Source organism: Taurulus bubalis, assembly GCF_910589615.1.
Source record: "Taurulus bubalis genome assembly, chromosome: 15".
Lineage (NCBI taxonomy): Eukaryota > Metazoa > Chordata > Actinopteri > Perciformes > Cottidae > Taurulus > Taurulus bubalis.
The window spans coordinates 8,476,776-8,503,286 of NC_136603.1; the positions used below are offsets into that span (position 1 = coordinate 8,476,776).

Below are 26,511 nucleotides of genomic sequence, written 5' to 3' on the forward strand. Positions count from 1 at the left end.
GTGCATTATATTAGATATATTGAGTTCAAACAGATCTGTATTCCCAGATATAAGAGGCAGTTACTTTGAAACAATATGTGTCTTGTTGTAGAAACAAAATTGTTTCTGTGTCCTGGACATAGTAGCCTGAGAAAAATGATTTGATGTTATGGTGCAGACCATGGTTGCATGACTATAATTACATTGTCTGTTTTGTAGAGCAGTGGCACATCAATCTTATCTTCTAAACTGCATGCAACAACTCACAAACCTGAATAAAAAGCTCTCAGCTGCCACAGAAGTACAACACCTATCTGCTCTGTATTTCGTCAATACCAAGTGAAAACCGATTTGTTATTCATCATTTTAGAATCTCACCTTCTGTCTCTGTGTAATATGAATGAATCTATAATATTGAAAATGTAGAAATGATCACAACTGACTTTATTGAGAGTGAATGTAGAACATGCAGCTTTATGCATTGTGTTGACATTATGTGAATTGGTTTACATATTTAGATTTATAGATTTACATTTTATTAAATAAGGAGAGATTCGGTAAAATAAAACTATTGATCCTCGTGTGGAATGTGACTTGTTGCAGCAGTAATGTTATGGCGAATGATATAGATAATATGCTTAAGTGCATTATTCTATCAGTGTAATTGATACAGTGCTGCAGAATTTTGCACCACTTTTATACCCATCGCAGCAACATAACAAACTCCCAATTTTCTCTCACAATTTCACAATAAAAAATGTGTCCCAGACGTGCCTCTTTGTTTGGGTAGTTTAGCATTACAGATTGGACCTTAACAATGTTTGATCAAGCTTAATTGAAGATAGGGCCAGCTTTATCTCCAGCTCAACAAACAGCAGGGTATATCCAAGTAGGAGTGATGGATGGCTCCTCCTAGCCTCGCTTGTTGTTTGTTTCATCCCTTGCAGTGTTTAAAAATGACCCTTCAAAACGGTACCAAGGGTGGAAACTAGTGTTCTCGGCTGCGCTGAAGGAGGATATGCTTGCTTGGGTAATCTTTTACCATGGCTTTTACAAGGGCCTTTCTTGGCACCAAGGCAACCCTTCAAACATCAATACCGGGTGTGCGCTATCCCCTTTGGGTAGATTCAGTTGATGGCTTTCCATCCCTGTATGAGGGCTCGCTGGCAGAGATGGAGGAGGCATGGGAATGCACTGACATTGATTTCTTCATCCCAATGCACACACTGATGTATTGACTGCTGTACCGATCAGTTAGAGACATTCTGTTTGCCACTGTTTGGTGGAGCTGAAAGACAGCGAACAGAATTTGATCAGACTAAGCCACAGAGTCAAAGGCCATACTCATTTCATTTCACTGGAACACTGCTTTCTTTTTCTGTTTCTTTTCGGGGGGGAAAACTAAAATCTACTTTGACTGTTTTCGTCAGTGAAATGTTGCCGGAGTCAGTTTAGAAAAGAAGTCTTAACTTGCTGTTCAAGCTATGATGACAACCAATATGATTATCCTGAGGGTGCAAACAGTAGGCTTGCTCTGCTGAGTTGCACTTACTGTCATTTACCTAAAGTCAGCTGCTCATGTTTAGTGAAATGTCTATCGACTCTGAGGGGAACAGACACGCATAGAGAGAGCCTTGTGTAGAGTCAGGTGGGCCTCCTCTCCTTCGTCACATTGAAGACTCTGATGCATGGGGCTTTGTTATCATCATTTAGTCATCTCAATGGTGTCAACGCTTGCTAATGATATATGATGCACCGCACAGAATTCCCAGACTGTGGGATGTTCAGTCTTCTGATGTTTTCAGAGGTATATTTTGCTGCTTGTTGTCACAACCCAGCGAAAATAAACATGCTCCGTTGCTGACACCTGTCAAAGTGAATTATAGATCTCGAGAAAAGTTGCAGAAGTCACAATTCTTGTTCTTGGTTTACAGCTTTGTTGTTTGTTATAATAAGTCATGCGTTTGTAATGCCTGACTGGGGTCTAACTTATACAACACGTGCTCTAGAGGCAGAGTACAAGGAGAACCACACTGCAGCTGCTTCCCACCTTCGGGTAGTGGGGTTGATTCTGTGTGTGTGTGTGTGTGTGTGTGTGTGTGTGTGTGTGTGTGTGTGTGTGTGTGTGTGTGTGTGTGTGTGTGTGTGTGTTCTGTGTGGAAGGTTGCAATTGATCTTGCAGCAAGAGAAATACTCCTTCATACTTAATGATGTTGTATCAAAATGTAAAAGATAAATTAATTGTATGTCTAAACTCATAACCCTAAGCATTGAAATTCAAATGGCCTGATTAATATTTGAAATGCAAGGACTTCTAGATATGATAGATATGTAAAGCATTTGCACGATATCATCTCACTTTTGCCTGCAAAAGTGCTCATCACTGGAGGCATCAAGGTTGGCTTTGTGTCCGTTGCATGCAATGAAATTGCTCTGCGTTGTGTTAATGGAACTCAGTCAAAATCTGAGCAGCCTGGGACAAGGTCAAAGTCGGGGGTGCCACCTTTGAAATTGATTTGACACAGATTCATCCGCGTGGAGCAAATGTGTGTTAAAAAATGCATGTGCTTGATATTTTCATATTATAAATTTTGAAACTAGATTCATCTGTGACACAGAGAAGGTAAAAAGTATATATTACAGTCTTGTCTCGTAGATATAAATCCAGTATAAACACTGCCATCTGCATTAGAGAACAAAGACAATTATTTATCTGTTCATATTGACAGTAAAAAAACGTATCTGTTGAATGGAAACCTCTCCATGTAAAAATGAAAATAGACCCGTACTTGTATAGCGCTTTTCTAGTCTTCCGACCACTCAAAGCGCTTTAACACTACATGACATCATTCACCCATTCACACACTGATGAGAGGAGCTACCATGCAAGGTGCCACATCAGGATTATCAACCATTCATACACCATAGGCGCAGCTACAGGAGCAATTTAGGGTTAAGTGTCTTGCTCAAGGACACATTGACATGGGCTATTTATAGCCCATCCTAGTGGGTATCTAGCTTCTGTCTTGTGAGCTTCTTGCTGCCCTTCGTCAAATTAATGTTTGAACGTGTTTTCAAGAAAACAATGTAAATCCTTTGTAGTTCTCCTTGCAAATAGGGAGGCTTCAAAAAGTGTACTGTTAATAACTGCATAGTACATTTCTTTATTAATCTTAATAGAGCATTGTTTTCGCTTTAAGCCTGGCTGTAAAAAGTCATCAAAAATAATTTAGACAAACTCAATAAAAAGTGTTTGTAATGTTGTTAAAAAACAATTAGGAAACTAACTTACTCAAGGCTTTTATTTACATTCATAGACTGTGTACAGTATATATTGTTAACAGGGTTTTTATAAGTACTTATGAGTGTCTTGAAACAAATGTGTTTATGCAAATGTATGTTTTGGCAGGCCTCTCACTGCTATGTTGGCTTCTATTGTTGTTGTAAACAGGGACTCACCTGTGTTCTTTTTACAGTGCGTATATCCCGATTGATGAATTAACAGTCCATTAAGGTGTTTGGCCAGTTAGATGATTGGCCAGGTGACGCGTGTATTGGCCATGGTTGTGGCATTTTGAATGGCAGTGTTTTGAAATGGTCAATGACTGTTGGTGGATGTCTGTGTCTTATTTTGGGAACTCTTGAATTACAAATTGGGTTTTGTTTGTCAGATGTCAAAATCATTGTCTGGTACTGGTTGTCATTTCTTTACCGTTTAATCGTCATCAGTGTTTACATCAATGTTTACAATATTTTCTAATTAGCACAAACAAGGCAGGCGGGAAGATCATTAATTCAGACTTATTTTGGTCATAAATCAAAGTGCTGGCGATCACTAAAGTCATTAGGATTAATTTCCTAGGCACTGCAGGCATCTGTACCAAATTCCATTGCAATCTATCCAGCAGTTGACAAGACATTTCACTAAAACCACAAAACGTCAACTTGACGGGGGCATTAGTCAGGGTATCACCAAGTCATGAAGATTAATCCTCTGGGGGCACATACAAAATGCCATGGCAATCCATTTGGTTGATGTTATGAGATATATTTACTGGATAAGTGAAAATATGCTGTTGCCGCTAGATGAAAAGTCTTGAGGGTAATCCTTTGGGCGCCATGAATGTCGGTTTAAAATTTCATGCCAAACCATCCAATAGTTGTTGAGATATTTTAGTCTTGATCTGGAACCGACCAACCGACTGACCTCATAACATTTCAGAATTTCTTCTTTTAGACACGACAGATATTTACATGTGTTTAACCTCTCTGATTGTTTTGGAATGCGGTGTCACATTGCTGCAAAAGAGTAGGTGAGGTCACAAAATGGCCTTATGACCATTGCATGTGATGTTGATTGCAGCTTTTATAGTGGTCTTTGTCTCCGTGCCTATTATGACAGTTAGTAATGTGTTTCGATGATGGTTAACATAATGGCAACAATCAACTCAAACTTCACCATAGCTCAGCCGAGTGTACTTCTCTCACTCTAAGGCTTTGGCTGTAAATACCAACAAACAGCTCCAGTGTGAGTTAACTGCAAGGAGATCAAATGTGCATTGACAGTCAGGGCTGTAACCACAGGAAGCCTTCCAATGAGGCCCTATCACAAGCAAGTTCTTTAACTGACAGTCAGAGCCCAGGCAACAGGCCTGGAATTGTCACGACTGTGGGATATGCAACTCTTTTTAATCCACACCGAGCTTTGTGGCCTCTGATGCACGATATCAAAAGTGCCTGTTATGTTGATAGAACATTCTAATTTAAAGGTGAGGCAGCCGTGTCATCAACTTCTAAAGGTGTCTGAATCAAATGTAATAACCTTGTTAGCAAGGTGTGAAATAGATTTTTTGAAAAATGTTTTATAAGACATTGAACAGAATACATATATAACAAACATAAAAGGATTGATAGATCATTATAGAAACTATGTAAAAAAAAATGTTTAAACATTTTGACTGCAGGCTTGTCCTTGAAGTTTGGGAGCCTCAGATGCTTCCTGGAAGCCGTCCTGTGGTCTCATGATTCCCATTTGGCAGACCTGGAGTCCACATGCCAAACATCTGGGCAGGTGGCATCCAGCCACTCAGTTAATAGCAGGCCAGATATCTGGTCTGTCTTTGATCTGCAGGCAGGGATTACAGTAGTCCTCTGCTCTCACTCTAAATAACCTGGCATTAAAGGTGTATCGAATTATCTTTAATCTTTATCGACCTCCATTGGTGAACAGTTGGAGCAACAACAGTAATAGATGAGAGAGAGGCAAGAGACGTGTGAACTCACAGAGAGATACTGAATGTCTGTAGAGATGCTACAAGGGTGTGTGTGTGTGTGTGTGTGTGTGTGTGTGTGTGTGTCGGTGTGTGTGTGTGTGTGTGTGTGTGCGTGTGTCGGTGTGTGTGTGCGTGTGTCGGTGTGTCGGTGGGTGCGTAGTTGAATGGGCTTGTGGCGTTTTTATTCCAGAATAGAATAAACACATGCAGGGTGTTCTTTCAATATAAACTTGACAGAAAGTTAGGTTAAATAAAACACATTTCTTTTAGGTTTAGGGTAGAAAATCGAGCTTGGCGTTAACTCGCCTTACTAGCGACTCACATGACTAACGACAAAATGTCAACGTTTACTTTTAGTCGGTCTCTTTCGACAAAAGTCCTGTGTTGGTTGATCCATCCAAAGCCTCTCCTGCACGGCCTGAGCAGACTCTCACGCACTCTACTCTAAGTCGCATGCTCGTACCGTCCACTAGTGCTGCGGGCTGGTTCACATTGTAGCTAGTTGAAAGCCTGATGCGTCGCATACAGCCGCTAAAGGGTATTTGACGAGTGAGGAGTGGGAACGGTTTTGCCCCTGCAGATACACAGTGCAGACATTAGGTCTTTTTGTGTAGCTGCGACTTTGATCAGAGTCACGGACAGGATCAGTCTGAAGTTCTTGATTTCTGTTAAATTTTCCAGTCCTTTGCTCTATTGCTGCATTATCTCCTACTTCAACTCAGCAATTTAAGAGGACTGTGATCAGTGGCCAAATTAAAGTGGGCGTGTTTAGGTGTGCAGTTCAAACCCCTGCGTCTGCCAAACTTCCTTGGGCTCTGGCTTTAGATCCAGCTTAGTCTAATGGACTGTGAGATCTGCTTTTGACTCAAAACAAGCTCTTTCGCCTGAGCAAAAACACTAATCAGACTTGTTTACTTGGATGATTTATGTAGCATGAAATACATGAATCCCCATGCTCATAAATGTTACACGGTTGAGAGGCAAATATTGTTTCACTGTTGCACTCCCCAAAAGGTTTGGTGAGTCAGTAAATGGGTAAGTAAGTGCACTTATTGCACCATCTTGTGAACAAAGCAAGTGGTGCATGTCATTAGGAGTCCTTGGACATTAGACATGTTCCACTGGGGCACAAGAGGAGGGAAAAACATGGATTATCTCATGCAGCAGCTGCATTTAATAGAACACTTGCAATCACAAGCATTTGTATAAGTTGATGCATGTGCTCAGTTATAAAAACTTGTCTCCAAATGACAGGAGCTAGCCACTGATATTTATTTGCATCTGGATCTCGCTCATATCTCTGAAGGATAACCATATTTTATATTGATGATTCATGTCAAGAGATAGTAAATCCAGCTTTTCCTCCTCAGCAGTTTCATCAACCCTAACATGTCGCGCCAATCCAACAGATATCATTTCCCTAGAGTTCCCTGGAAAGGAAAACAACCAAGCAGGTGTCTTGGTTATGATGAATACTAAATAAAAGTTTGGCCAGGGAACTGTGACGGCATTTCTTCAGTGGCAGTTGGGTGGGAGTGTTTGTGTTTCCGAGTGGGTGCCAGAGTCTGAGAGAAGCAGAGAGTGGTGTGCAATTGAAAGCTTAGGAAATGAAATCCTGTGTTAATGACAGAGGTGCCTTAATTAAACCTGAATATCTAAATGACTGCAGAAAAACAAAGTCGACAGTTAGACAAATGCCTCAGGCGGGAATGTTTTCCGGTGCAGTGCCCAGGGCAGACTTGTCTTCGGTATCAGTGTCGACCGTATGCAGAATGACTGATCAGAACTGTGTGCAAAATGAGGTGAAGTGGAAAAGCGAAGCATTCTTGGCCGATGTATAGCGGGCAATGTACTCTTTTGCTATTTTGAGCGCACCATTAGCTTATACATTCAGCATGACTGTACTGTACCATGACCTCTCCTCTGAGCAATGACCCTGAGCGCTGGAGTGGAATCAAGCCTGCAAATTGTTACTACAGCACCATAGGCCAAAACATAATCATAGCTTAACCAGAGGCGCTGTAAGACTTTGACAGAGAGGATCCTAAACGGCTCAGATGAAGCAGAGTTTGACAGGAAACCTCGAACATGCCAGCGAGTATACATTGATATGTTTTCAAAACAGTTTTGAGCCATTATCTTGAGGATTGAAGACATTTTGACATAAAATCACCATTCCGGTTGAGTCATATGTCCATAGATAAATTGATAATGACAACTATTGTTCCATATGGAGCATAATTAATAGGAGCTGTTTAGTTCGACTCTTCAGGTCAAGAGTTATTACCATTTTGGTGAGATCAGGCACGGGCTCTCGCTGCAGGAAATGATTCATCTCAATTACACATAAAGACTGATTAGGGACCTGTTTCACTGTGATGATCCAGATGAATTATCCCCATTATGACAGTAGTTTCTACTCACATTTATAAAACAGCACCTTTATGGGCCCTTGGCCCATGATGTTAGAGCAGACTGTACTCAAAGGAAGCTTCCACGTCTCTGAGAGTGCTGCATGTAGTGACTATTCTATTTGTGAGTTGCTGTATTGTGCTGGAGAGCCTGTCCATTTCCAACCTCGTTTTCAAGAGCATCTCTCACTGCTCCATTAGCTGAGTATGCTCGGATATGCAAGGGGAGCAGCATGGTGGGGGTGAGAGAGGGAGAAAAAAATGGGAATACTAACATTTGAAGAGAGAGAGGTTTGCTGAGTGCACTGTTCTGACTTTGGTGCTCCACTTATTTTGATGCTCTGTCGGAGGAAACCGGAAAGAGGGCAGCAAAGGCAGAGAAGAGATGAGTCAGAACTCCTACTCTAATGACTGAAACAAGCCCTGCGAGTTTATACCACAGTTCATCATTTTAATGTATGGTATTTAGTGCAAAATGTAAAGACACTACTTAAAATCAAGCAAGTTCACCAGCTCGAGTGTAAACCAACCTCAGTGTTTGATCATGAACAGAGCCGAATTCAATCAGAAAAGATTACATTTACTTTTCTTCTTATTAATCAGAAGATCTTGTGGGAACACTCGCGCTAGCCAGCCTTCATTTACATTTTAAAAATGCTATTCTGGCCATCAGCAGAAGACCCACCATGATGACAGCCCTCTGATTACACTGTATTTATCTCACTTGAATGACCGTATTAAACTACCATTGAGATCTCGGCACTCAGGTTGTGTAATGTGTTCAGAATTGATAGACAATAACTGTAATGTGTTGAATAGCAAACCTAAGCTGCGTTCCCAGTGCCAACATTGAGATGGAGGTTAATGGTGCAAAACGTGTGCGCCTCACATTCCAGTCTGCACTCTTAATGCGACATGTCAGAGCCTCTCCTCTGTTTAGGCAAACTGTTTTTCTTTAACGGGGGGGTTATAGCGGTTATAAAGTTTGCTATTTTTGTATTTACTCCCCACTGTTGGCGAGACCTCAAAGCGCTGACCCAGGATAAAAGCAATCTGCCTGACATTTGATTGAGGATTATTTATGAATTATGCAGCCTAAACATGATGCATAAGAAGAAGAAAGATTTAGCAATGAGTATTTATCACTTTTTGTCCGTTTTTCAGTTTGTTAGTTGTGCACTGGGTTAACACATCACCATAATTTTTCTTTTCTAATCTTGAGCTCAAAACAGTTTCAGAATCTCTGCAGCCTTGCTGTTAGCCTTGTACGTGATTTCTGAAGACCTCTGAAGGTTCTTCAGCACAGGCGGATTGTTGAAGGATTGTTTGCGCTGAGTTTAGGGTAAAAGAAGAAAATACCCTAAATTAGCACTTTGTGTCAAATCACAGAATGACATCATATCTGAATGAAACTCTTAAATACATTTTTGTTGGCACTCTTGCAGGTTTTTATTCAACTCGATGCTCATTTATAAGGTTGTAGTGTTGTTGGCGATGTATTTCATTGAGAGGTATTGCTAATGTTTTGTCCACCCCATGAGAGGTTCAATGCTATCATACTGAAGAGAGCAAGAATACCCACAAATGGTGTAAGTCTTGTAAATGTAGCGAGGGAACTCACAGATTTGCCTCCTTTAAATGCATGTGAGTGTGCCCCACTGGCGAGTTCAGAGCTCTCCACCGCGCTCATAGGACGATTACGGCTGAAAAAGCTGTCCGTTGTGGAAGTTTAGCAGCCACAGCACTGTTCTCTCTGTCAGCATGTTTGCTGTAGTTTGCAACGTTAGCTTTGTTTTCACCGTTAGCTGCCAGCCACTGTCGTCGCCATGTTGAGAGCCATTGAGAGACAATATAATTGCACCTCTATCTCTTCATTTGTCAAGAAAAGACAGCAAAACCGAATTGTACACATAAATATCAGCGATGTGATGTCCCTCTTTCTTCCTCTACGTCTTTTATTGTTTAACAGAAGAACACATGCAGTTTAGTGTCACCTTATCACCCTATGTGGGTTTTTGTGGGTGCTTTTGAGAGTGTGAGAGGTAAACAGTCACTTCATAGAGTAAAGTTTTGTATCCAGGACACAAATGGGAGGATCGAGTGCAAGAGGTGAAAGGAAGAAAATAAGCAAAACTTTTTCTTTTTTAGGGAGGCCCTAAGATTTAGTCATTACGGCCTTTTTTCACATACTTTTGTACGTACTTTTTGTACGTCATGTTGTCAACAACAGTTTTGAACAAACTGAGGCGTCTCCCTAAATACTTTTTGCAGCTATTTGGCTTCTCATTTTTACAGGAAGTCCTTTTGTCCTCCAGTGCAGGTTGGGTAAAATAGTGACACTGTCTTAGATGCAAGATTCTTGCATTGTCATGGCAATGCTAAATTATTTATTTATTTGTCTGGTTGTGTAACAGGGATGTTTGTGTATTAAAATACAAACTACATGCATGACATATCCATATAGTCCATGAGAATGTGAACTAGGACACGTTTTGCTGTGGTGTAACATTTAGATTGTTTTAATTATTTGTCTTTATGGCAGGAAAGTACAGAATATTTTCTGTCAAACAGCTTCTTCATGCAAATGACCTGTGTAGAAATTACAATTTATTTCTTAAAACAAGACAACATGTCTGCCAAATGGGATAAAATTCCATTTGCTCACAGTGCACCCCATGAGAGGTTCAATGCCATGGATTTCTAGAAAAGAATATACACTCTTGAAACTAGACAGAATAATTACTTCACTAGAAAAGAAACAAACTGAATTATGATCACAGTATCTATTATACAGGTGATGATAGATTCAATAAGTGGGCATTGACCAGCAGCCTACACTGCAAGAACATTCAAAAATACCATGTAAATATTCATGTCACATTGTGATTCAAGTCCTACTGCTGGGAGCTTGAAATTAAGCCATTAAATCAAGGAATGCACTGTCTCAACCTTAAACCTGCATGAGCCAACCTTAATGGTTTTCAACTGCCAATCAGGGCTCTGGCATATTCTACCAGTCTCCGTAAATTAATTCAAATCCTCCTTCCTCATACTCGGAGAGCTACCTTGTGACACGTCACCTGCCTGGAAATGGATGTCGTCCGGAGAAGCACTGAAGTGATTCCTGCAGGTTATTTAAAAGGAAGAGTGCCATGGGACTGTCAGATCATAGCTATACAGAGGTTTTAAAGGGTTTCTCCCACTAGGGCTTCTGAATTACATGGTATGTGGTTGGTCTCCTAATGCATTTAGCATGGAAAGACAGAGAATGAAACAAGACACTTTGGAAGAAAAAACATGGCCAAAAGACACATAATGAATTGACATTTAGGATATTGACGCTATAATTGGTGAGATACATTATATGCAAATGACGTGAAGTCGGGCATTGTTCCATAATATGTTGCAGCAATAGACGAGGGCTCCATCTTAATGCATTTATAAATCCAATGTCTAGTCTCGTCAAGTTGAGCCAACTTGATTTATTTTGCACAGAATCACCGATTTTTCTCAGAAAGCTTGACAGAGGAACGATAGACAACCTCGACCCTAAGATCCTCCATTTTAATGAGGAAAAAAATCCACACATAAAAAAGATCCCTCACATATTGAATAGATATAGTCTTATAAAGAGGATAGACAAGGATACTGCCAGATTAACAAGGTAAAATGGGTAATAAATGAAATAGGGCCCATTCTTCCGACTTTGTATTATACATTGTGTTGAGCACAGAGACTCAGAAAACCACCAGTTCTCTATGAAATACTCTCCTTCTCCAGGTTTGCTCTGTGTGTTAGTTTATGGTGAACACAAATGTATTTACTAATAAAGGTGTTAAAATGCAATGTTAACGCGAGATCTCTCTGTAGGACTGAACATCAAGTTAAGGAAAAAATTATTGCCAAATGTTCCTATGTTCACCAGCTAAACGCTAACTTTGTACAGTGCAAGGGTTTTTTGGAAGGCTTTTTTTGCTGAAAAACAGACTGAGATTTAACCAAAACAGTACAGTTGCAGGACGTTAAAACAAAAAACAAGCCTTTTCAAAGAATAGTAGTCCTACGTCGTAGGGTCCTACGACAAAGGAAGTCCTAATTAGCTATTATTCAAGCAAATTGCTACTTTGGAGCCTCTGAGTTTATGGGGCCTTGGGCCAGTTGCCCAATTTGCCCAGTAGATAATCCCTCCTTGAATGGTAGAATCACAATATGGAGAAAAAATCAATACATAAATAACATGAACAACATGAACAAACAGAACAGAACATATAATATTAAGTGTAATACGTTAGAGAGTTTTGGGGTTTGTGTTGAGACCGAACTCACATGATACACAACTGAAACACATGTTTGGATCTGTTTTCCAGTACCATCTAAATGTCTGTTGATTGCAGTGATATTGTTTCAGACCTCGGAATGGCAACAATGTGAACAATGCCACATTAGGTGCGGCAATAATTAGCTCTTGTAAACAACAGAGTCACTCAGAGGAGTACAAACCCTCTTTTTATTTGGTTTGTAACTGCCAGGCTGCTGCTCTGTTTCAGCTTGTCAACAGCAGTGCCAAGTCCCCACTTGGGAATTGCCCAAGTCAGCCCTGCTACCTTTGCTAAATTTGGTGCAAGATGTAAGAAGAGAAAAATGCATCCATCAATCACGTTGCAGATGCAGAGAGAGAAGGGGGGTTCAGAGGCAGAGAAACAAATCAGCGGAAGCTCTGCCAACAACCATTTCCTGGGTGAGATGATGGGAAAACGTCGCCGTACTCTCTGGGAACATCATTTGTAAACTCGTGCCGTCGTCCAGATCCCAATGTTTTAGAGCCGAAACCAGGGACTTGGTCAGGGTGGAGCATTTCTAAAGTGAAATCCTCCTTTGCCTCTGTTGCCTGCTGCATCAGATAAAGTCTGCCTGCGGAGGCTTAAGTGTGTCAATGAACGGGGGGGAGGATCAGTGATAAGTGCAGCTTACCTCCACAACTGCTCCGCACCAACCAAATAGAGATTAAACCATTTCAACCTAATAGCACATGTCAGTCAAAAGTCACACTTGAAAACTTCTTCCCGGCCCCCGCCCCCACTTTGCTACCTCCCATTTTCTAATCACCAGCCAAAAAGTAATTATACTATTTACAAAGCAATGCAGAACTAAGTGAACAACTTTTCACCATGGAGACACTTCCTTTTTTTTTTACCGCATTAGAGCCCAGACTGAGATGTGTAATTGAGTCGGCCATTTCTCTGAATACTCAACTACGACTCACTTTGATGCATTCAAAAACTCTCTCAATACAAACATGCATGCACACTCAGATCAAAAGCCTCAAGGTCTATTATTGTGAAAAATACAGCTCTCCTTCTACACAAGCTCAAGCTTTTGTAACTGGTACTCATTTCTTGCTCTAATCACTGTTTTGGATATTGCTAAATTGCCAACTGTTCCAGGGAATTGGTGGACTGAACCTCACAACCGGGACTTTGATTTGTTGTTCAACCATCTCAGATGTGAATACACCCTGTGGTCTGCAAATGAGAGTGTCTGTTGTTCCTCCAGCATCCCTTATTTAGACATCACAGCACTCATTAGGTGGAGCAAGCTGATATCAAAGTCAGAACACAGATGTCGATGTTTCGGAGAATGCTGTGACCGTCGCGGTGTATCTTTAATGATACGTCTGCCCTCTTCTCAGCTCGATTGTTATCTCGCTGTCAATTCTCCAGCGAATCGTCGGTTGACCTCTACCATGTGATTTCTTCGGCTTTAATACTTTCATCACTGTCCTTTTTTGTTTGATGTTTGAACAAAACAAATCCAATAGGTTACTCGCTCTGTGAAAAGGTGTGTTATGATGTATTATAAATGTGTAGTAGAGAGGAGAGAGATGTTCACTCATGATAGTTGTGGGCATGTGAGGCATTCTCCAAAGCAAATCTTCCTTAAAGCCACCAAAAACCATGAGGCAAAGTTTTTTTTAAAAATCTTATTTGTCTCACAAGCATTTTCACAGAACATCTGAATAATAATAATGTAATTTGATTTTGAAGTCCAAGTATTATAAGTACAATTATGAAAAACATGAGGTGACACTGTAATATTGCTCTATTATAACTCCGTTAAGATTTTTTTTAAAGACTAACCGATGTGTTTTGCAAACGGTAACTTAGTTAAACGTTAAGTACATTTACATTTTTTTCAAGGGGTTAGAAAAATACACAAACCCTGACACTGTTTAAAAGCTGTCATGCAGATTTGCACAGGCTCCAACATGACTGGCAAGCCATCTTATTTAAGTTGCTATGCCATTTAAAAAAACAGTAACTTATATTGTGTTGTTGTAGTTTTAGTCTATGTATTAAAATCAGGTAATTTGGGATTGATGGCAGGTTCCCATCCGGTGTTGTATTTATTTGGTGGTGGATCTACGGTCCGGTCCCTTCATGTAGATCACAGATTGTCCCTTTATAACCGGCAGGGAGATACCAAATAAATGATTGGTAATATGCACATTTTCTGCAGTGCAGCAGTTTAGAAGAGACGCATAAACAAAGAGACAATGTGTCCCCCACAGAGACAGCTCCTCTGATAGATGGTGACATGATGGCTCTCTCTTATTGTCTTTAGTTTTCTCTTGAAGGAAGATTAAAGAATCTATTATGCCATTTGATATTTCAATGGGAAGGTAGTACTGTTTCACAGTAGTATTGTGCAGGGTTTATATGGTGGGTGTTGGGAATTAATTCAAATACAGTTTATCATAGTACATGAGGGACAGCCGGCAGACTGCATCCAGAGGTTTGTGGGTAATATTCAGTAACTTGCCCAAGCAGACACTCAGCTTGTTTATCTATTTTTTTCGTCCATATCTCTGCCTTCATTGCAATGCACCACAAGTATGATCTTGTCACAGCCAGCGTGTGGACTTTGTCATGTTTATGGTGATGTTCATGATAGGAATCTATTCTTCCAGGTTTACACCAGATATGGGAAATGCTATACCTTTAATGGCAACAAGACGACATCCAGGAAAAGCAAGCAGGGTGGAATGGGAAATGGACTGGAGATCATGTTGGATATCCAGCAGGATGAGTATCTGCCCATCTGGAGAGAGACAAGTAAGCCTCAAACTATTTGTCCAATGTAATCCCATCATATGCTACAGCATGAGATAACTCTGCTGGGCTTTACAATAACCTGCATCCATTTCTCTGGCTCACACACTGTAAATAATGCATTTTTTGATTGCATTCCTGCAACCTGGAAAATGTGATTCCTATGAGGAAATATCTGAACACAATACCTCAGCTTTGTGGCTGCATTGTAGTTGTCACATAATGTTAATCTCTACTGCCATGTTATTCAAACATGACTGAAATATGGTTTTCAGTTCGCTGTCATATGAGGCGGCCATCTGTAATTCCCTTGTACTCTCCCCTTGCAATGCTCCGTGCTCGTGCTCCATTTCATCCTGAAGATGAGACATCCCTGGAGGCCGGCATCCGAGTTCAGATCCACAGTCAGGACGAGCCTCCCTACATCCACCAGCTGGGCTTCGGCGTCTCTCCTGGTTTCCAGACCTTTGTTTCATGTCAGGAGCAGAGGGTAGGTCTTCCTCATCACAGCCCACCGCCCCGCTTCCCCTCCCCACAAGATTACTCTTCTTCATGCAACTGTTGGCGCCTGGTGGTTCAGACTGAGGTCTAATAAATCTCTGTGTACTTAGCTGACCTATCTGCCCCAGCCCTGGGGGAACTGTCGCTCCGCCAGCAAAGAGAAGTTCCCGGGATACGACACATACAGCATCAGTGCATGTCGCCTGCTCTGCGAGACCAACGAGGTCCTGCGAGTGTGCAGCTGCAGGATGGTGCACATGCCCGGTAAGATCACCTCACATTTACACAAAGCCCAGCAGGTGGCATGGGGAGCAAGATTTAATGACATGATGAATTGAATGATTGAAAAAATTACAAATGCACTCATATTAGTAATCCATGCTGTCAAGTTATTTTTACAGGAGGAACTAAGAATGATCAAACTGATATCTAAATTAAGAATACAATGTATATACGGTTGTAGAAACACACCAACATAAATCTGGACAATGTTATGTGGAAACTTCAAGGTCAAGACATGATAAGCATGTATAAAGTAAGACAACTCACATTGGGAAAATCTAAATCCTCCAAAAGAGTATTTCCCTCTCCTTTCAAAATTGTGTGGTCTAGCGTGATTGAAAAACAGCCAGCCCTGTGTTTCCAGATGACACAATGTGCAAAACAAGTCATTATTTTGTTTTTCACTTCAGCGCGGACATAATTTGGGCTGCCACATGTTTGACCGTGATGCTTAATATCTGGAGGGGAATGCCCTTCAGCAGCGCTGGTAGCTCTCTGGACACTAACTCGTCAGACTACAAGTCTCAGTGACTTTTTGATCCATTTGTTTGTACATCTCAGCTGTTGTGCTTCTGTGGCTCTCATTCATTATTTTTTGATTGATTTTGATCAGTCCCAGTTGTTCTCGTGCTTAGTTTCCACTGGTAGCGGGTTTTGCAAACAGGATTCATTTAACATTGACTTACAAACTGGGAGATTGCCTCGAACGCACGATCAATTCAAAATGTCAACTGATTACAGAGATGTAGCACAGAGAACATTCTGATTCATACAGAAAGTTTTTCATTTTCAGGATAAGTTTAAGATAACAAAAAAATGTTATGGGGCCATGTGTGCTGACAGCAATTATTGTCGTGTTTGATCGATAAAAAACGAAGAAAAAAAAGCAAGGGCTTTTACAATGTCAGATGTTCACTACCCTAGCATCGCAATATCTATCGAACATTTTTAGTCAATCATCAACTTTGTTTGTTGTGCTTTTTTTCCCTTCCTTTTTGGCAAATTAATTACACTCAAAATATGAGTGTAGGGAGGTGGAGCGAGAGTCTGTAACCATAACTGTACAATGTGTAACATTAACATGATATCAATGATTTCATCTTTTAAATATTATGTTGCACCTCTAAATCAAGCAGTGTAAAAAAAAAAAAAATATATATATATATATATATATATATATATATATATATATATATATATATATAATACATCAGAGATAAATCTACTGTTGAATTATAGTGAACGAGCTATGGACATGAGATAACATGAGCAGAATGACAGACAGACACAAATACAGCACATTGAAGACACGACACACAAAGTCGTGTATAGTCACGCAGTGCCTCTGGTCCGCTCGGGGATTTGTTGCAGAGGTCAGTCCAACAAACGCATAATAAGATGTTTGGAGTTACTCAGCGCATGCGTCATCACGGCCAGGCTGCAGGAAGTCAAAGAGCTGACTCACTGAATGCAAACTGGCGATGGCTGATGGGTCTGACAAGTGGGCATGTTTGAGGTGTTCGCATTTAAAGTGACGGCAGGAGACTCTCAATGGATGCAGGAATCAATTTGGCACGACTGAAAATGTCTATTGATGTGAATAAGCAACACAGTAAGAGACATTTGAGGTAGAAACCATTTGTAATACTAATTAAACCCCAGACTGCTGGAACTAAACTGTTGCAGTCTCTAGAATATATTCGCCGTGGTTCTTATATATCAGGCACACATTTTTAGGCTATACTGGTCGCACCAAAGTGGTGGTCCGATCTGCAGAGAGAAATCACAGCTCATCATTTGATCTGGACAGGCTGTGAAGCGGACACGTTTCTAATCTGTTCGTGAGCTCTGCAGCGTGTCAGTACCTCGCCACGAGATTGTGATTGTGTTGCAGTAAGCTATGAGCTCATGATTTGGGCAAAACTAGCCAAGATGGCTGGTGACCTGTAAAACTGGTCACTGCGTGGAAACCATCTCACTGCTTTCACTTTACTCATACCTGTGTGTTTAGCCTCACACACCTGCAAACACATGTTTTGCTCCGGGTATCAGATTCAAACCTATGAAAAGGCCTCAAACCCACCAATCAGTCACAGGTAAGAAGAGGTCTATTGAGTGGGGCACATTTGAATTGATAGATAGTGAGGGCTGTTCTTAGAGCAGATGTGTTTAGAGAGCTGCAGAACCCCCTTATTATATTTATTATCTCAGATGTAATAGATGTGGGAGCTTTTCCCAGGCCATTTGCCCAGTCCAGATTTAGAAGAGAGTTTCTGTCAGGCAGCGGGAAGCTTGCATTAGTTCACTGCACTTATCAATGGTGAATCAAATTTATTGTTGCATATTGAGTTTGCTGAAAACTCCTTCAAGAGGTTCTAGAGAGCGATTGATTCAAAAGCATGCCAAAGGAGTCTGAGGCCAGCTTGTGAATTGAAAATCCTTTTATGGCCCCGATGTGACAACACAGTGCTATGTAACACAATTTACAGTATCATTCCTTTTCCCCAGCACTCCGCTGTATCCACAGCAGCAGTTTGCCGCTCAAGTTTTGTGTTGCTTGATTTTGAGAGAACAGCACAAATGTTTATAACCCATTTATTTCTTTTTCTGATTTACGTCATTCAGCAACTGTCGACAGTCTTAATTTAAAATGCCAGCAAATTGTGATTGGCATGTGTTTGCATAATCCCACAATTGTTTATAGTCTGTTGGTTCTAGTCTTTATATTTTTTTGTTCTCGTTTAATTGTCTTTTTATGGTTTATGCATTCATGTTTCTTTTCCTTTTAATGATATTGCATTATGTTGAATTCATATTGTTTAGGTTGTTTTCATGTTGCTGTTGCCTCCAACAGAACACAGATTCCTAAAATTTGGCCTAGCAAGTGACTCGTTTTTGAGATGGTTATTTATAAAGTATTTTATATTTTGCTCAGGGCACCTGAACTCTGAGGTGTAGAAGCAAAATGGTGTTTTCCTGGGTTCTTTAGTCCAAGATTAATATTTCAGTATGTCATCCTATTTCTATATTCGGATGACCACCAAAAAAACGCTTTTAAGTTGTTCTTGTTCTTAGTGTGTGGACAGCATGCAGAGACACTGCACAGCTTTTTCTTCCCGACACAAGAATAGAAAAGAAAATGAAATACACAAGATGATTAAAAGTAGTTTTTTCTCCAATCAATAAGGTTTAATGATCGTTCCTTCTGTGTGAAATCAGCACAAGTTATTTCTACAACAGAATACGTCTAACTCTATTCAGAATCATCAGCTGAAAGTGTGTGACTCTGCAGCTCATCAGACATTATTTCACTATGAATTAATGAATTAACATTTCTTTGTGATTGGGAAGGAGACTTTCACAAAACATTAACCCAATGAACATTTTACAGACAGACAAACACATCTCTGCCAATTAATTGTGCTGCTAATGAATACCTGTCATTAATGGCCTGGGAAATATGTTTGTCTGCGAGGAAACGACTCATTGATTGTTTTTTAAAGACTTTCCAAATATGCGTTATGGGTGAAGCCAGCATTCTCCATTTCTCAGTGCATTCGAGGACAGACGTCCAAGACTCTGTGGATGGAAGTCACCCTCTGTGTGCCTGCACTCATTTGAAGATGACTAATAAGCTGTGGAGTGTTGTTCACAGCCACAGCTCCTCATTGCAGCAGACACGGGTCACTGATCATTTTGTTTCACATTGATCAGACTCATATTTCTGTTCTCCTCTCCAGGAACTGCAGATATCTGCCCTCCCAGTAAAATCAACTGTGTTGATAAAGCACTCGGTAAGAAACAATCTTCCCTCATTTCGTTTCTCATTACAATAGATTCCCCCAAAGGGAAATGGAAACACACTCAGTAAGCATGATAAGATTTGGTTTTTGTTTTTTTGCTGTAACACAAATACCTGGAGGTAGACTTGATATTTTAAAATTACTTTTCCTCATTGTGATTTAGTCACTTTAGAGCTTGATGGCTGTGCTGCCTCCATTGTTGTACTGGTAATATTAAACCGACTCTCACTTCCTGCCTGTCTGCATCCCCCACCCTCAGCCATGAACAAAAGTGCCTTGATTTCAAAGGCATCACAGTTGATGTACAAAAGATATTTGTCATGGTCATGGCAGACATATAAGTCCAATCATCATATCTCCACCAAATAAGCCAGAAAATGTAATTATGTCTCCTTTTACTGTATTCAAACCCTATTTAAAAATTGGTTGAATGAAATCTTAGATATATCTTCATATTTAGCCATATTCATGTGGGTCATTTTTCTGAATCAAAGAATAAATTCACCCTCCATGAGAGGTAATACATTAGAATATCATTTATATTTTTATATTGTAAAGGTTTTGTTCCCATATCAGACAGAGAATATGTGCCACCGTGCTCCCGCATACACATAAACGTATTGTTAGAGTTATAAAATACATCATCAATTTTTAATCACTTTTTTCGGTGCTCCCTCTCTCCATTTTTGTTGAGACTGAATGCATTTAGAATTTGAAAGAGAGATTGTGAAAAGCTATTTAGTCTCCTGTGTACGTAGCATTGTTTCAGAGTTGAAAATGTATTTGTTAATGTGTGAGCAATTCATGCCTGCAAGTTAATTGGGTGTTAAGTCTAGGTATGTTTTGCAGAGCCCTTAGTGGCACTTACTATAATTTGATATATTCTACGAACAAATGCCGTGACTTAATGATCGTAAACAGTGTTGCCACAGTTGTTTATTAAATAATACCACTCGACAAACACATCATTTTGTTAATATATCCAGATCAATATTGGTTTGTTAATACCATGTGGTCGGTTGCTTCTATGGCAGTGAAACCGCTGCTGGAGAGGTCTTTAAACCCTGACTCAACCTGACTTTTCGTTGCACATTTTATCCGCTTAATGACTTTGCAAACTGTTCATTCTTCATTCAAAGGCTGTAATGAATTTGTTCATCCTCAAAATTATCCAATGAGGAACACTAACTATGTGTGATTTTCTGGGCACTACAGTAATATGGTTTAATGATGCTGAGTGCTGAGTGCTATTTTAGCCTTCAAAAACTCTTATTACTGACCTAATCATCTTAATCAGGCGGTAAATACTTGTATTATACTACATCAGAACAAGTAGTACTTACCACGACCACTTAATGAAGGAAACCGAGTATATGTGATTAAATTGTTATTTTCAGGTAATGTAACACGTTCCATAAATTATGTTGCTCTTGTTACCTGCAGTCTAACATACAATGTGCATAGATTGTGGTTAAAGTGTTGACTGGAACTGTAATTGAAGTTTGCTCGTATGTTGGACAGTATTAATGGACGCCTGCTTACCAGTCATTTCTATGGTTATTTAATTAAATACATTAACATGGACCAATCAATATGTTTATTCTAACAATGGATTAAATAATTATGTGAAAATATGTTCTTAATACAGTGACACTGTACTCCCACCACAATCAAATCAGCCTTGTTTACATCTGCATATTGAAGCATTTAACATCCAAGTATTGGGGAGACCAAAGCAGAGCTAAAAGCCCAGGTAGTGAGAAACACAGCTCCAAATTAATTTTAATGCAACTATATATGGTGATAAGATTTAAGTGATGTGTTTACATCGTGTTCTGCTGCACCTAAGTGTAAAAAAATGTATTAAAAAAAACTACTATTCTAATAGGACACACTATATTCCTTCACACTGTTTCCTTTGTTGCATATTGAGTTTGCTTCTTCCCTGACTGCCAGCAAATCATCACTGAAACTGATCCTGTCTATACCTGTTAAACCACTGTTTCAATTGTGTTGCAGCACAGCTACAGAAGAACAGTGGGGACGCTTGTCCATGCGAGACACCCTGTAATCTCACCCGCTACGGTAAAGAGCTCTCCATGGTCAAAATCCCCAGCAAGGGCTCTGCTCGCTATCTCTCCAGGAAATACGACAAGTCAGAGGACTACATCAGGTACGACAGGAATGTTCACCATGACTAAACTCACGTATGGGCAGTGATGTGGCGCTCAATAAAAAGGGCCATAAACTATGACCTCCAGTCGGTGATTAAAAAACACACAACCATACATATAAACAAAAAACTATTATATTTTCACACAAGCATCAATTTTTATTTTGTCTTTTAAAGTGAATAGTTGATCTTCTTAGAATTAGAAAATCTGGTGATAGCAAGTTGATTGTGATGCACTATGGGGTTATTACAAGTATTCAATTGGAAAGTTAGTGTATGTATTATTGTGAATTATAAGATTGTGAGAAGTTGTACTCTCTGGTTCATCATGGTCTGTCAGTCGAACAAAAAAATATCGTTTACAAGTCAGATTGCCATGAAACTGAATAGCTACTACTTTATGACCCTATGATGCGTCTATCCCGACCATAAGGTAAAAATGTGTCACGTGGTCCTCAAAAAATAAGGAGAATGTGTCGGTGATTTACTGTCTTTTCCTACAGCACCAGTTTTGGGGTGAAAACCCTCTACTCCCGAAAATATCAAATGAAAAGATAATTGTGAAATTAGATGAATACAACTAGAAAATACAACTTTTGTAAATGTTGTACACTTTTTGACACCAAAAATTGCAGACAAGATATCTCATGTGTAGCTCATATGGATTGGCAGGAGATTTGGGGATAAACCAATCTGACTTTAATGTTTTCTGCAGAGGCAGAGTGTGTGTTTCTGGGAAATCTTCACCTACATATATATATATATATATATATATATATATATATATATATATATATATATATATATATATATATATATATATATATATATATATATAAAGAGTAAAGGAGGAAGATCCAGTAAAATCCATCCAGCACAATAATAACATTTACTAGAAACAGAAACATTTACACATTTTCAGATTATGATCAATTGAATGCATTTACAATGTGTTTCCACTGTCATTCCTCTCAGCGCCTAATAGGCAGGGATGTGGTAAAAGGTAAACATGCCTAAACCAAAGAGCCCATGATGCCGTACAACACTTATTACCAGACTTTGTAAATCCAGAGAGATCAGAGACGTGGCAGAGACTGAGCATGCTGTCGGTGCTCGTTCTCCTCATCTCAGTTAAACCCTGCAACACCTCATTATCTCACAATCACTGGTTGGATCTGTGTGAAGCGCTGTAGGCCTGACAATTCCATCGTGACAATTTACAGTGAGCATAAAGATGACTGGGAATGGTATTTTTCAAATGACGTTAGATTTGTTGCGAATTATAAATACAGAGCAAGTGTATTTCCTTGTTGTTTGACATCCATACTTGTTTTTCCAGAGACAACTTCCTGGTCTTAGATATCTTCTTTGAAGCTCTCAACTATGAAACAATTGAGCAAAAAAAAGCCTACGATGTTGCAGGTTTATTAGGTAAGATTTCCGTCACTTGTTTTCTCCCTTTTTGAATATTCAGATAGACTTGCAGTTGCAGATTGAAAGGTGTTGTGGCTGCACTTACTGTTCATCAACATTAGTAGCAAACAGAAACTGCTTTGGCATTGTGTCCAATGCGCTTCTCTTTAAGTGCTCCTTCTTTTCAGGTGACATTGGTGGACAGATGGGCTTATTCATTGGAGCCAGCATCCTAACAGTTTTAGAACTACTGGATTATATCTATGAGGTATGGTGTCTGTGAAGCCCACACATATGACTCAATCACATTGTTAAACTCGATCTAGAACTGATGTATTGTAACTATTGAAAACACATTAGAGTGTTTGTTGTAAATCTAAATGTGTCCTCAATATTGGCAAATTATTCTTATTGTATTTGTGGACTGGCTGTGTAAATGTTATCACTAGTTATGCATATGAGAAGTTATATTGTATTTCCAGACTGGAGAAACTGCAGCAATATCCGCTCAGGTCTGACATGCCACTAACAACAGCTGTCTCAGCTGATGTATCCCCTTTGAGCTTACTAGCTGGCTACCTGCTGACAACCGAACATACATGTATAAAGCAACATCAGAGGGAGGGACTGTAATGCAGACATCACAGTGAACAAACTCTTAGCTCTGCTCTGTCTCTTGTCTCCCTCACTCATCTCTGCTCTTCCACCCTCCCTGCTGCTTCGCATGGGTGAAACCAGATGATCAAGCATCGGCTACAACGCCTGCTGAGGCCGAAGAAAGAGGAGAAGAAGAACAAGAACAAGCCGCCGACCAGCACGGTAGCAACAGTGGGTCTAGAGGAAATAAAAACAAAGGTACAGCACACACTGTACTCTAACAAATAGCTGCCCACAACTTGCCCTGCAGCACTGTAACTGCATCAGGAAACTACAAGGGAATAATTCAGGGAGAAACAAATTCATATTGTTTCACTAAAATAATTATATTAATAATGTTGCATTGTTCCTAATTAGTCTTAACCACAGTGCAAAGCACATCCTCCCCTGGAGCTTGGATTTATTGTACAACTTCATTCTGTTTCTATCTGAACAATAGACTTATTGTCTCACATTTAACCACAAGTGTGTCCTAATTCCACACAAAATACTAAAACTATAACAGGGTTTCACTTTTAAACAACGCTGTCAGAGAAACTGAAAAAAACGATTGATTGTGTAGCTTTTCAATATTATTAGGTTTGGCAGGTGTGGACGGCTGACATCACATTTTTCTTCTCAGTGGAGATGTAGACGCCAAATTAGTTTTAGAATATGGACAGAAGAGCCCAGTATCTAAATCTATAGACGCTGCACATAAATACTGAATGCACTAGACCAGTGGTTCTCAACCTTTTTTCAGTGATATACCCCCTGTGGAATTTTATCATCTAACCAGCACAAAGCATTTTTGGTTGAAAAAACAAAGTAATACACAGCGCTGTGCCACCAGTGTCTGATTTAATATATAATATGTACAATTTGGTTTAAGATCGTACACTTATATTATTGAATATTTATTAAATAACTATTTTTAAAGGCTTTTTGAATTGATGCTAATTTTAAATATACATTTTTTTAAATCTCAAGTACCCCCTGGGGTGCCTTCAAGTACCCTCATTTGAGAATCACTGCACTAAACTAGCCTAACTAGCACTAAACTATTTCCCAACTCCAGCTGCGTACTTACCTCACAGATAGTGTTGTTCATTCTGTACACATGACATCTGTTGCACTTCTGTCCACCCTGGGAGAGGGATCCTCCTCTGTTGCTCTCCCTGAGGTTTCTTTCCTTTTTCTCCCTGTTAAAGTTTTTTTTGGGAGGGGGGATTTTTTTCCTGTGCCAATGTAAGATCCCGGGACAGAGGATGTCATAAAGCCCTCTGAGGCAAATTTGGGCTATACTAAATAATTTGAATTGAATTGAATATCAATCTATTCATCTCACTCTCGTAGAGAAAGTTCAGCCTTTCCCAACATGTTGTACTATTTAATCTGCAGCATGATCACGGTACTTCAGCAGTGTCTGGGTTTTGAATGACCTTGTCAAGAGATTATTCTGGATCGATGTAATGTGCATTATCATTTTGGTTTGTCCCATATGACGTTGCACATGATCTCTGAAGCACGATGTTGAAGTTGACGTGTGTGCTGTGCCTTCAGCAGGAGCCGAATGACATGACACGGAGTCACCCAGAGGGGGCGTACGCCAACACGATCCTCCCCAACCACCACCACCCTGTTCCACACCCCCACCACCACCACGCCGGGCGCCACGGGGTATTTGAGGACTTCGCTTGCTAGAGCCAACCGGCGTTTCCAGTCCTGGTGACACCAAAAGATTAAAAAAACGTCTGTGTTCAGATCAGTAACGGACCCTTGGCATTTCCGTCGCTCCTTTGCTGTCACCAGTGAAAAGCTACAGCCAAAGTCAAACACCAAACTCGTGCTGCTAACAAAGCACTTGTACTTATAGGCACAAATTGGACACCGCTTTTTCTTTTTCTCTGGATGGACCTCTCAACTTTGTGCATCAGGACCAATTTTTGGTACATGATCACTACAATGGGACAAGAGGACTGTATTTCACCTTAATCAAGTTTACGCTCCAATGGTTTATTTATTCATCTCTGATTTCTTTCTGTCTGTATCTCTCCATTCATCTCTTCTCCAACTGTTCCTCCTACTTCACGGAAAACACACTGTACCATAGAAAGCCATTACACGTTCTAAATTATGTAATTATTTAAAGAGACGCTATTATCTATATGTTCTATATTGTATACAAGGTGACAATACTTACAGAAAGCAAACCTCACTCGTGCTACATCCATACAAAATACGAGGGGAATTATTTAGGCTGAACTGTAGACCTTGGCTTTAGATCTAGCAGCATCTTTCCACATGATACACTTTGTCTGGTTTGTGGTTAAGGTGTTAGAGAGTAGCATTGTACCTGTACATAAAGTCCAACTTTAAAATGAGAAAGTTCTAAAGTTCTGTTTCAATAGTTGTCGTTTATATTCAGTTAATATCTAACTTATGTAATATTAATTTGAATTATTTATACATTTTAGAGAAGACTTTTATATGACGATAGCGGTCACGATTGTAGCAAATACTCACTTACAATCTGCAGATATGTTAGACTGCCAAACATCAATACATTTGTCCAGGAAACAAAAACGGACTGTATGGATCGTGACTATTATTTACATCGTTTTCTTTTACGTGTCCTGCTTTTTCCAAGACGACACACAAATCCTGGATTAGGAGTGGTTGATGTCTTCAATTATGAAATGGTTGTACTTATATTCTTCTTCTTATTCAATGCATTTCTGCCCACCATCCACTCTTCACTTTGGTTAGCACCATAACTTTAAGCTGACATAAGCAATAAGAAACAGAATTTTATTTTTTGCCGAGTCATCTCCTTCAGCTCGTGGGGCCTCTGTAAGAGTGTAGCAGCTATTTACAGTGTAGACCCAGCATCAGTGTGTGTGTGTGTGTGTGTGTGTGTGTGTGTGTGTG

The 26,511-nt window shown here is 39.9% G+C and overlaps 1 protein-coding gene across 1 annotated transcript in view; it reads left to right on the plus strand.

Moving 5' to 3' along the window:
• The window catches only part of asic4a (acid-sensing (proton-gated) ion channel family member 4a), a gene marked incomplete at its 3' end in the record, with an annotated part of 73,638 nt that extends 48,354 nt beyond the window's left edge, over nt 1–25,284 (plus strand). Inside the window, exons 2-10 of the mRNA XM_079231384.1 lie at nt 14,631–14,775; nt 15,135–15,262; nt 15,384–15,537; nt 19,296–19,349; nt 21,378–21,531; nt 22,871–22,962; nt 23,133–23,212; nt 23,683–23,799; nt 25,147–25,284. Of these exons, the coding sequence (XP_079087510.1) occupies nt 14,631–14,775; nt 15,135–15,262; nt 15,384–15,537; nt 19,296–19,349; nt 21,378–21,531; nt 22,871–22,962; nt 23,133–23,212; nt 23,683–23,799; nt 25,147–25,284 (1,062 nt within the window). The remainder of the gene's footprint in view (nt 1–14,630; nt 14,776–15,134; nt 15,263–15,383; nt 15,538–19,295; nt 19,350–21,377; nt 21,532–22,870; nt 22,963–23,132; nt 23,213–23,682; nt 23,800–25,146) is intronic.
• Between the last annotated feature and the right edge of the window lie 1,227 nt (nt 25,285–26,511).